General features: G+C 40.3%; 1 protein-coding gene across 1 annotated transcript; it reads right to left on the bottom strand.

The window, feature by feature from the left end:
- Positions 1-315: 315 nt before the first annotated feature.
- LOC113009811 (cornifelin-like) lies at positions 316-1,238 on the bottom strand. The gene is made up of 3 exons (XM_026148384.1): positions 982-1,238; positions 658-845; positions 316-575 (listed from the first exon to the last, which is right to left on the bottom strand). Exons 1-3 carry the CDS (start codon positions 1,118-1,120, stop codon positions 366-368), a joined length of 537 nt encoding a protein of 178 aa, XP_026004169.1. The 5' UTR covers positions 1,121-1,238; the 3' UTR covers positions 316-365.
- Positions 1,239-11,808: the final 10,570 nt, after the last annotated feature.

Here is an 11,808-nt window from a genome sequence, read left to right as displayed (position 1 = left end):
ACAGACTGCATGACATCAAACATCAGTATAAAGTCTGAAAGAAAAGTTTTATGATGGACTTTTGCCATAGTTGGCTACAAAAATGAGCCCTGAAACTTTGGTTTCATCTTTGTATCTGATTTCGTCATTTTACTATTTTTTACCAAATGAATCTCAGAACTATAGTGAATCACCAACTCTCACTATCATCATCATTTCTCAAAATATAACTGTTAAAGGAAAAAATATTGAGGATTATTAGGAAAATAATACAAATAATTGATCATACAATTCAATTAAAAATTATTAGAGGCTCTGATTTCACTGATAAATACATTAAAGCTAACTCAGAGCAGTGCCACTGTGAGTACATAACACCTCCTGGGTTAAGCAACAAAACCAGCTGTGGGTGGTTGTGCAGACACCATCACCGCTGGTAGCTGGGCAACTGGAACAGGCTGCATGTTGTAAACAGTGTTGTTCTCTATAGTGATTACAGTCGGGGTTTTCTTGCGATGCTTTAACTCACGATGCATCTGACACCAGGAGCATAAGGCACAGAAACAGGAAACTGCAATGTCCTTACAGAGAGAGCCCTGCAGAAAGAGAATACAAGCATTACTTTGCTTTTTCTTTCCACTTTTAGTTCAGAGTATGTCATCGTCTTGCGCTTTATACCTTGATGCCATATCTGTTTCGCATGGCAGCCCTTACAGACAAAACTGCTGGTGGAACACAGAGGGGTATCCCACAGGCTGCTAATGCAGCAGAACCAAGTATGTCACATAAAGGGAGACAGTAGTTCTCTCCAAATCTTCCTGAAACGGTGCAGGCGAGGCAGGGGCCGCACCAGAATCCATAGCAACCTGAAAAACACAGAAACACGTCAATAAAGTGGTAACAAGTCTCAAAAGATGAAGACGATACAAATGAGAAAAAAACCTGTAGTCCTGAAAACAAAAATACAATTTATGAGTCAATCAACTTTAACTGGCTTCTTACAAGTATGTGCATCCTCAAAGCAGTCACAAAGACCACTGTCCCAGTCTGTCAAGGGTTTCTCTGCCATTGTGTGCCAAGATGCTATAGGATTGCTCTGTGAAAGTAGAGGAGCGGGTAAACCAAAGTTAAAGAAATGCATCTGCAGAAAGAACCGTCTGTTGTGTAGGACATCTAGGCAGTAGATGATCAGATTAGATTCTGGAGCACCTTGTAGCGAAGCTTGTTCATCAGAAACCTTAAATTCTTAAAATATTTGTTCCAGCGATCGCTAAGATTAACTACGAAAAATAGAAAGAAGAACACTGTACTGTATGTTGGCTACAATTCAAATATATATACATGTAAAAAAAAAAGCTTTCTACCTCAGAAAATTACATAGTTCCTTCGATTAGAAGCAGCATCTTTTTATGGTTGAATAAACACAAACAAACTGAAACTATAGGCTCGGAGAAATGAAAAGTGCATTGTCTGTAATTCTTCAGTTAAATCTGATTTATACATCCTTGATTCCAAAGACTAAGATTGAGCTTTAAAAACGCAACAGCGTCAGACAGAAAAACACCAGAAACACCACGAGGTAAAACACTGACTTTCCTAAAACATCCAAGTTCATTTTAAACAGTCACGAGGTTGAGAGTACAGTTCAATATAACCTGACCTCTACACAAGACAGCTTACAGTCTGCAGCCCTGCATATAATTCACCTTTGCAGATAAACAGTTACCAATACAGAGAGTCAATAATAAACAGGAAAAAAAACACTCATCTCTTTCTAAGAATGTATCAATTTACATAAATTTACTTACATTTTATTCCCTCTGTCATCACATCTCCTACAGCGTTATACATCCAGTATTACACCGTGAACCATAAAGGAATCACACTAAACAATAGATGATGTAAAATTCATTGTAGAAAAGTGGAAGGTCTTACCTGGTCTTGCTGGACTCCCTGTGTGCACCTGTGATAAGGAATATAGGAAAGGATGTACCTTGTAATGGGAGTGGCTTAGAGTTGCCATTGGCTTGACACAAAAATGCTGCAAAACCTGAAACTATAGAAACAGAGAAAGGAAATCAAAAGATCATGCCCAGAAGTTCCTCTATATTTTTAATGAACTTTTCTCTTTGTGTTTTAAGTGCGTTCAAGTTCATTTTAAACATACAAACAAATGCAACATCTATATGTCTGTTGAAGATAAATGTCAAAAAACATACACATATAAATTTACTTTAAAACAAAGTTTCCTTTTATTGTTGTTGTGTTTCTTAAAAAAACAAACGGAAACTGCTGATAATAGTCATGATCATGTTCTAGTCTCAGGTGACTTAGATGTGACTGTTAACGTACACAGGTACGTTAAATTTTTCCAGATTTTTTTAGGGGTCTGATAGTTTGAATAAAGACATTTAGCTGTCATATCAAAAGCAGCGTCAGCTTTGTAATTCAAGTAGAGAATCAACAGTTTCTTTATTCATTCATGTATTTATGTCATGGTCCTGCGGCCATGACTCAGTGACTTTGTGTTTGTGTTCCTTATTGTTATTATTCTCTTTATTATTCTTGGGCTGTTTTGGGATGGTTTGTGTTTTGGGATTTTAGATACTGGGTTTTGGGTTTGTGCTCCCTCTATTGGTCCCTGGTGTTAGTGTTCCCCTGTCTCGTCAGGTTAATCAGGTCCAGCTGTGTCTCCCACCTGTGTGTGATTTCCCAGTGTCTCTTTGTGTACTTATAGTGTGTGTTTTCCTCTGCTCCTCGTCGCGTCGTCTGTGTTCATCCTCTGTGTTACCCTGCGTACTCTGCATTTCTCCGTGAATCCCCTGCGTGCTCTCCCTGCTGTTCTCCCTTCATGTTCAGGTTTGCCACTCCCTTTGTGTAGTTTCTCCCAGTTTAGTTCATCCTTAGTTCTGTTTGCCATCTCCACTTTATGTTCAGTATTGTCAATAAATCACCTTCACATCTGAGTAAGTGCTGCATCTGAGTCCTCCTTTCCACTCTTCACACGGCCGCTGCCCCGGACACACACACACACACACACACACACACACACACACACACATATATATATATATATATATATATATATATATATATATATATTAGGGGTGCAACGATATTCGTATCGATATTGAACCGTTCGATACAGTGCTTTCGGTTCGGTACGCATATGTATCGAACAATACAACATTTGTAATTTATTTTATCAACTTTCCTTCTGACGATGCTGTCTGTGTTGAGCGCTCAGTGAATCTGCGTTCGACTGCTCCGCCTAGGGTCGACAGTGCAGCCTAGGCGGAGTAGTCGAACGCAGATTCACTGAGCGCGCAACACAGACAGCATCGTCGGAAGGAAGAGCGCAGGGCAAGCTAGCGAGACAAAAGTTAAGCTCTCCTTGCAACATGGACCTCCCCCACCCTCATTCAGATCTGGCGTTTGGAATTATTTTGGTTTTCATGTGACGTATGACGCTGAAGGTAAGCGAGTCATGGACTAAAGTAAAACAGTATGTTGGATGTGCCATGCAATGCTCAATTACATGGGTGGGAGCTAGTGTGTTAGCACAGTTAGCTCGTTAACGTGTTGGCCGTCTAGCCCCATGCACGGGGCGATTGGCGGTAGCTCGTTAACGGAGATTTGCCGTGTTGTGGCGTTAACGTCATTTCAACAAGATTAACCTGAAAGCACTAGTGGGAACACAACGAATATGACTGCACATTTACACCGACATCATCCTAGTGCAAAGACAAAAACAACAAGCATGCTACTAACTTTAGCCGAGTCATTTAGACAGCTGTTTAATATGCTGCTGAGAATATAGCCCAGAAGAAGCGGATAGTATAGCTTTTATTTTGGAAAGAGACATTTCTCTGTAATAAACTCTCTTTTCCAAAGATGAGTGATTCCTCAATCAGATACAGGGCTCGCAATATCGCTAGCCCGACGTCCCGGGGCTAGCGATTTTTTCAGTCGGGGTACCAAAATCTATCTCTGCCCTGCCCGTCGGGCTATTATAGGAAGGAAAAATATATGTCAATGCTTTTGCATTCTTTCGGAAATGTAGCTGGGTAATTATATCATTGGCATCGGTGAGCCACTGTCAATATGTGACATATTGAAATCGTGTTTGAATTTGCACTTGTTTTTTTGCTTTCACTTTGCAATCGCGTGAACTGTGTATAGAGAGCGACAGCACTGATCTGTGAGTGATGATAATTTGTGCACCAATTCCTCTGACATCGTCTTATTAATTGTTAGCTTACTATGCAAACATGACAAGTGAAATCTCCCGCAGCTTAAACATGTGAGAGGTTGATCGCGCAGAGAATCGCTGAGCTTATGTGAGTGCGTGTGTAAAAGCAGCAGGATATATATTTTAGTTCTGCTGAGCCAAATAAGACAGGTCAGGGTGAAGAAGTGACAGCCAAAGAAAAGCTTACCACAAAACGGAGAAGTTATGACAAATCAGACTATAAGGCAAAAAGAAAGTGCAGCTTTATGGTTTCATGGACAAAAGAATTTCTGTGGCTGCAATATGACGAGCTAAATAACCAGGGCTGCACATAAGTGGTCCGCAGGTGCATATTCGCTGTCAAAATAAAAAACAAGGGTTAGGGTTAAATTTAAAAACTGTACTTTTGAGTTAAAATATATATTTATAATTTTAATAAATGACAAATTAAAAAGGCATGAACATTTTTTTTGTATCGAAAAAATATCGAACCGTGACACCAAAGTATCGAACCGAACCGTGAATTATGTGTATCGTTGCACCCCTAATAAATATATATATATATATATATATATATATATATATATATATATATATATATATATATTTTTTTTTTTTTTTTTTTTTTTTTTTTTTTTTTTAAACATAACAAACCAAAAAAAGTTTGGGAACCACTGCATCAATTAATTATAATGTTTGTGCTTTTAAAATGTTATTTTATTGTCACAAAATAATGTGCGCTCTCCAATGAGATATAGTACTGTAAGTACTCTTCTAAGGACTTTTTACGACACTGTGGTGGAATGGCAGAGAGGGATGGGGAAACTCAACAAACTGGTCAGGAGGACCAGATCTGTCCTGGACTGTCCGCTGAAGTCCATCGAGCAGGTTGGAGTGGAGAGGATGTTGTCTAAGCTGACATCCATCGTGGACAATACCTCCCATCCCCTGCATGAGCACTGAGCTGCTCGTCCAGCAGTAGACTTTCACTCCCACAGTGTAGGAAGGAGCGCTAGCAGCTGTCAGACAACCAGCTTTTGGTTACTTACTCATCAGCTTGTTTGCCCCCCACACACACACACTCGTGTACATATCTCCGTACAATGTTTATACATATTTCTGTACATTGTTACCTGTATAACTTCAGTTGCTTATGTTTAATATGGACCACTTTTTTTCTTTCTTCTATATTTTATATTCCCCTTGCTGTAAGAGCAGTGTAACACCCAAACTTCTCGTTCGCGGGACAATAAAGGTTTATTCTCTTCTATTGAGAGCGGCTATGCCTACATTACACCACAAGAGGGAGTATATCCTAAATGATCAGATCAAGTTGGAGTAAAGAGGCCAGGCCATTCACTGTTATACAAAAGTCTAGAGATTGTGTACAGAATGTGTAACAATGCGCGATTTCTGTACGTTTGCAGGTGGGCGACCGTGGCTCAGGGGGTTGGGAATCGCATCTGTAACCGGAAGGGCGCCGGTTCGATCCCTGGGCTCTCTGTCCTGGTCGTTGTGTCCCTGGGCAAGACACTTTACCCTACTTGCCTACTGGTGTTGGCCAGAGGGGCGATGGCGCGATATGGCAGCCTCGCTTCTGTCAGTCTGCCCCAGGGCAGCTGTGGCTACAACTGTAGCTGCCTCCACCAGTGTGTGAATGTGAGAGTGAATGAATAGTGGTATTGTAAAGCGCTTTGGGTGCCTTGAAAAGCGCTATATAAATCCAATCCATTATAAGCAAGCATAAAATAGTCCAGTTGACCTTGGTGTAAGGTTACGTCCATAGGGTGTTTATAGTGCATTTATGGGGGGCATCAGTGTAGATTAGCAATGGTAATAATTATCAGCAGGTAAAGCTAATTCACCAGTCATTTTACCTACCTTGTGGCTGTGGCAGTTTTATTTGTGTACCTAGGTGTAATCACAGTGACACAAGACTCTGAATCACAGTAATCTAGTGGTTATCAGTTTATTTTTGTTCTGCTGTAAGTGTTTGTTGTTCTGAGTTTGAAACCGGTCAGGCCACTCACTGTCACACAATGTATACAACAACACTCTAGAGACTGTGTACAAAATGTGTAATGATGCATTATGTCTGTATATTTGCAGATCATACTGTAATTGTGGACTCATTTTAATCCAACATTGCCGTTGTTCTCCTCTGAAGATCTGCTCTCAGCTGGAAGCCCACCAAGCCAACCATGTTCATGGGTGCATCCGTGACTTTTTACAGAAAGACAAGCATTGCTTCCTTGCTTGTCATGACATCATAGATTCATATGGTGGGATTAAACAGATCTCAAGTAATCATGAAAATCATAGCATCACGGACAAATTGATATTCATGATCTCTTAGACAAGTATTGAAATAGAACATTTCCATTTAGGTATTTTTCACATTTGCATAACATTACAACAACATTACCCGTGACTGTGGGCTGATCTTGTTTACAGCATGTTTTGTTTTTCATGTAACAGGACTTTTGGGTTAGATGGATTTAGTTTGAGATACTTTTACATATACAAAGTTAGTATGTCTAAAAAAGTTACAGATTCACACGGAGATTTAAGAACTTAGTAGAGTTCACTTTTATTTTTGTAGATGTGTTTGAGGGTCATTGATCTCAGTTTCTCAATTGTCATGATCATCATTATTGTAGCATTAAAATAATTAACTTACATGTCACGAGCTAGCTCAGAGAGGCAATGAAAACCATGCATATATAAAACATACGATGCTTGTCTTGAGTGTATCACAGCAGAAATCCTTAGAGGGAAAAGAAAGGTCAAAAGCAAGACCATCATAACCAAATATCAATTAGTTTGGTGAGACCAAACATAACAGATCTTAGAGGACAGATCACACCAACGAGGAGCAACCTCAGCACGAAGCCATAACAAACTCTCAATTTTTCCCAGTGGGTGTAGGCTGCATGTTGACGACATGGGTGCCGTGTTTGCGAATTTTTAACTCGCGATGCAACTGGCACCAGGTGCACCACACACAGACACAGGAAGTGGCGATGTCCTTACAGATAGAGCCCTGTAGAGAAATATTCTGTAACTATACTCATTTTACTACTTGTACCATTTCTTAGTTAGTAATTTACCAGTGGGAGCCTAAAAAATATCTGATGGTCAGAATAATATTTTTATTAATAAGTGTTATAGGGTTTTACCTGGATGCCATATTTGTGTCGAACGCCAACCCTCAGACCCAAGGCAGCAGGAGGCACAAACAGTGGTATCCCAAAGGCTGATAACACAGCGGGGCTGCAGATGTCACATAATGGGAGACAGCGGTTCTCTTCAAACATTCCTGCAACGGTACAGGCGAGGCAAGGGCAACACCAGAAACCATAGCAGCCTGGAAACAATATTTATGTTTATTTATGTTTTAGTACATTATCTAAATGCAGCATATGATGATAAAAGGGAAATATAAATAAAAAAATTCTTTGGTTGCTTACAAGATTTTATGTCGTCACAACAGCCAAAGAGGTCAGTATTCCAGTTGGCTGTCATTGTTGTTGACTGGTTACTGTACCTGTTAATACATGGAAATCAGTACCAAGCAAGAACACCTAATACAAAACCTTCACGTTTAGCACATATTCCTCATTAAGAGGCTGATTTAACAAGACAAAGAACAAGTTTTGTTTTCTAAATGTCATGTGACTTCCCTCACACCCAGGTAGCTGCCCCTCTCTGAGCCCAGCTCTGCTGGAGGTTTCTTGGTAAAAGGGAGTTTTTCTCCCCCTATGCTTGCTCACAGGGGGTGATCTGATTGTTGGGGTTTTCTCTCTATTATTCTAGGGTCGTTTGCTTTACAGTACAAAACACTTTGAAGCAAATGCTCTTGCTATATAAATAAAATTGAATTGAACTGAATTGAACATCAAAAGGTATCTAATGTACACTAAGTGAATATGTTTGCAAGTTAAAAAGGAGTAGGAAGAATAGAAGGATTACTGGGATGGCACTGGACCATAGGCAAATCCCTATAAAAAAAAACTTTAAATCCCAGCTTGACAGCTATTTCATTTGTATGAAGACCAAATATTTATGACCTCATGGTATTGCATACAATAAATGCAACTTTGACTGTGTTGTTTTGATGAGTGATATCTAAGTGTTGCACACTCAGAGAGACATGACTTCACTCTCTTTATTCTCCTCACTTCAGTTTTGGAGTTTACAGGCAGCATAGCATATCATCACCAAACAATGCTCTCAAACACTGTTTTTTCTTCTTCTGCGCTTACTGATGACATCACAACTCTGAACTCTGACCTCCTAGAATTAGTGAACTAAAATAATTCAGCCCTCCATCCATCCATCCATTTTCTTCCATTTATCCGAGGCCGGATCGTGGGGGCAGCAGCCCAAGCAGAGAAGCCCAGACCTCCCTCTCCCCAGCCACCTCCTCCAGCTGTCCAGGGGAACACCAATGCGTTCCCAGGCCAGCCGAGAGATATAATCTCTCCAGCATGTCCTGGGTCTGCCCCGGGGCCTCCTCCCAGTGGGACATGCTCAGAACACCTCACCCAGGAGGCATCCTTGTCAGATGCCCGAACCACCTCAACTAGTTCCTTTCGATGTGGAGGAGTAGCGGCTCTACTCTGAGCCCCTCCTGGATGGCCAAACTTCTCACCCTATCTCTAAGGGAATCGCTACCTTATCGTGGTGGAGGGGTTTGTGTGTCTCAGGGGTCCCAGGGGCTATGTTGTCTGGGGGCTTCTGCCCCCCTGATAGGGTCTCCCATGGCAAATTGGTCCTGGGTGAGGGACCAGACAAAGAGCGATTCAGAAGACCCCTATGACAAGACCATCGAGGGAACAGTTCACCCTGCCTGGGATAGGGTTACTGGGGCCCCACCCTGGAGCCAGGCCTGGGGACGGTGCCCGAGGGTGAGCGTCAGGCGGCCAGGCATTAGTCCATGGAGCCGGCTGGGCACAGCCAGAAAAGGGGACATGGGCCCATCCTCCTGCAGGCCCACCACCCACAGGAGGTGCCATAGGGGTCGGGTGCACTGTGAGCCGGGCGGCAAGCCAGGAGCGGAGGTCCTGGTGGACCGATCCTGGCTACCAAGACTAAAATAATTCCCTGAAACTTTTTTCCAAAAATAAAACACAATTAAATCAGCGTATTTAGAGATTTCCCCAAAGATTACGAAAATGTCTGTTTTATAACCACTCTTAAAACGCAACAAAGGCAGTGCAATCAGTAAATGGATTTGTTAACAGCAACATTGGGTAGTGTTAAGCTGTGTGTATGAAATTTGTTACCATGTTGTTAACCACACCTAAGCAATGCACTTACCTGGAAGCCACTACCACACAGTTGTATCAAGAACAAGGGCGAGGTAGCTCAGTGTGGGAAAACTAAATTACACGATTGTGCAATCCCACTTGGAGGAAAAACACAACACTAGTTGTTTGACTGATGAATGATTTACAGAGCTGAGTTAGAATTGTATGCACTTTAAAAAGATAACTTTTACAGAAGGAGAAAAAAAGACACAAACTCGACACAGTGCCACGTGCATCAGTTACAAAACATTAGTTAGAAATAATAAACATGTTTTTAAAATACTCAGTGACCATAAATGTTTGTTAAAAGACCAGAATGATTACATTAGTTTACATCTTTCAGGTGAAAGCCAGAACAGATCAGTTTTATGTTAGATCTGCAAGCTTTTGTAGACGTTTACAAGTCATCTTCCAAATGTAGCTTTTTACACCTCAGAAAATATATATTTTTAAAATACGATAAAAATGATTTCTTCTCTGTTCTAGCTGTTTGATATAATCTCACACCTCTCACTGTTTTGATTATAAATTTCCATTTTTACTAGCAACCAAAAAATCTTACCTGTTAAAGCTGGAAGTCTTGTTGTGAAGTCAGGAAGCTTTGAGAGAACATGCTGCATGTGCACCGTGCATTACTCAGATACCTCGGAAAAAAATGCAGCCGAACCAGAACTATTACACATAAAAAAAGGTTAAAACAACAACGTGCACCGAGGTGTGGCAAACCTGTTGACCACATCGCTGTAAACACAGTCAGTGTGCTTCTTTTGGATGGCCAAACCTCAATTTCCATTTTTTTTTTTAAATTTAACAACAGGCGTGTTGTTAAAGAAATCACAATAATGTGATTGATATTGTCATGCTGATGTTTTTTCATTGTCATCATTTGGTTAATGGTACGTGATGTGCAAAGTGGTCATCAGTCAGTTGGATGATTGAAACCAAAATGTAATTTAACAAATGTATTAGCCTTAAAAAAATTAAAAAAATAATCTGCCAAAATTATTTAAACGTCTGATCTCTCTTTTAAAGATTTCTTTTAGGTTTTTTAGCCTTTATTGTAGCCTTTATTCTGCTTAGTTTGACTGCCAAACACTGACTGATGTTTATGTGCAATTTTTCAAACTGCACACATGTCTTTGCAATTTTCTTGTTTTCTTTAAGATCGTTATTTGATATGTTTTTCCACAAAAATGACTCACATTTTCCTCACACTCAACCTTAATCCAGTTTTGCAAACTGAGGTCATCTGATGATGTAAGTACATTTTGAGTTTCACCAGCAGATGTTAAAAATGAATGTCTGGAAATGGGTAAAAGTTCAGTCGAAAAAGATTTAAGAATTGTGAATTTTCCCTTTTCTAAATATTTTTAATAATATTATTTAAATTCAATAAGAAATTCAATAAGGTTTTATTTATATAGCACCACATTAAAGTTTTCCTTTGGCTTTTTATATTGTAAAGACCTTACAATATGAAATAGACGAGCCACATGATCAAACGAACCTTTAAGCACAGCACTTGGTGGGAAGGAGGAACTCGATTTTAACAGGAAGGACCTTTAGCTGTCCTATAGGCTCAGGGTGGGGCAGCTAGCATCCAGCTTGACCAGTATAGAGGTGAGAGACGAGAGAAAAGGACCGCTTAGAGAGATCTTGGATAAAACGCAGACTGTGGCAGCAGACAAACATTGCCATGCAGCGGTGGTGTGAATAAACGCACTGGGAGAGAAAAGAGGGGAAGACATTTTCAGTGCATCATGGGAAGTCAACCAGCAGCGCGAACCTACAGCAGAACAACTAAAGGATGGTTCAGGGTTATCTGATTCAGCCCAACAACTATAAGTTTTATAAAAAAGAAAAGGTTGGGATGTTTGTCCTGGACATTTGTTTAATGTGACAGATGGCAAAAGTGTTGCCCAGAGGTGCAGCTCGTTGTAAATGTTGAGCACACCCTCTGAATGCTCTAAAGAGAGCTCCACAGTCTCTAAATATGATGAAAATGAGTGCTTGAATGATTAAAGGCAAGTAAAACTCTTTTCTGAAGGGAGTGAGTATGTAATTGGTTTCATTTGTTTAGTTTTTTTGTCTGTCTGTCCATCTGTCGAGTCACCACAGTTTTCAAAGTATGTTCAAATTTTATGTGAGGGTAGATACTAAGAACAGCACAGGCAATTTCTTTTTGCCCAAAATCAGTGAAAACTTTATATTACTCACAATTTTTTGTGAAGCATTTTCAAACTTCAAAGTATACTAGGCCTTGGGGGACACAAGTACCTAGTGTGG

This window comes from Astatotilapia calliptera, chromosome 17 (genome assembly GCF_900246225.1).
Source record: "Astatotilapia calliptera chromosome 17, fAstCal1.2, whole genome shotgun sequence".
Taxonomy (NCBI): Eukaryota; Metazoa; Chordata; class Actinopteri; order Cichliformes; family Cichlidae; genus Astatotilapia; species Astatotilapia calliptera.
Note: the sequence above shows the minus strand (reverse complement) of the source record. Positions and strands in the feature narration are given on the sequence as shown.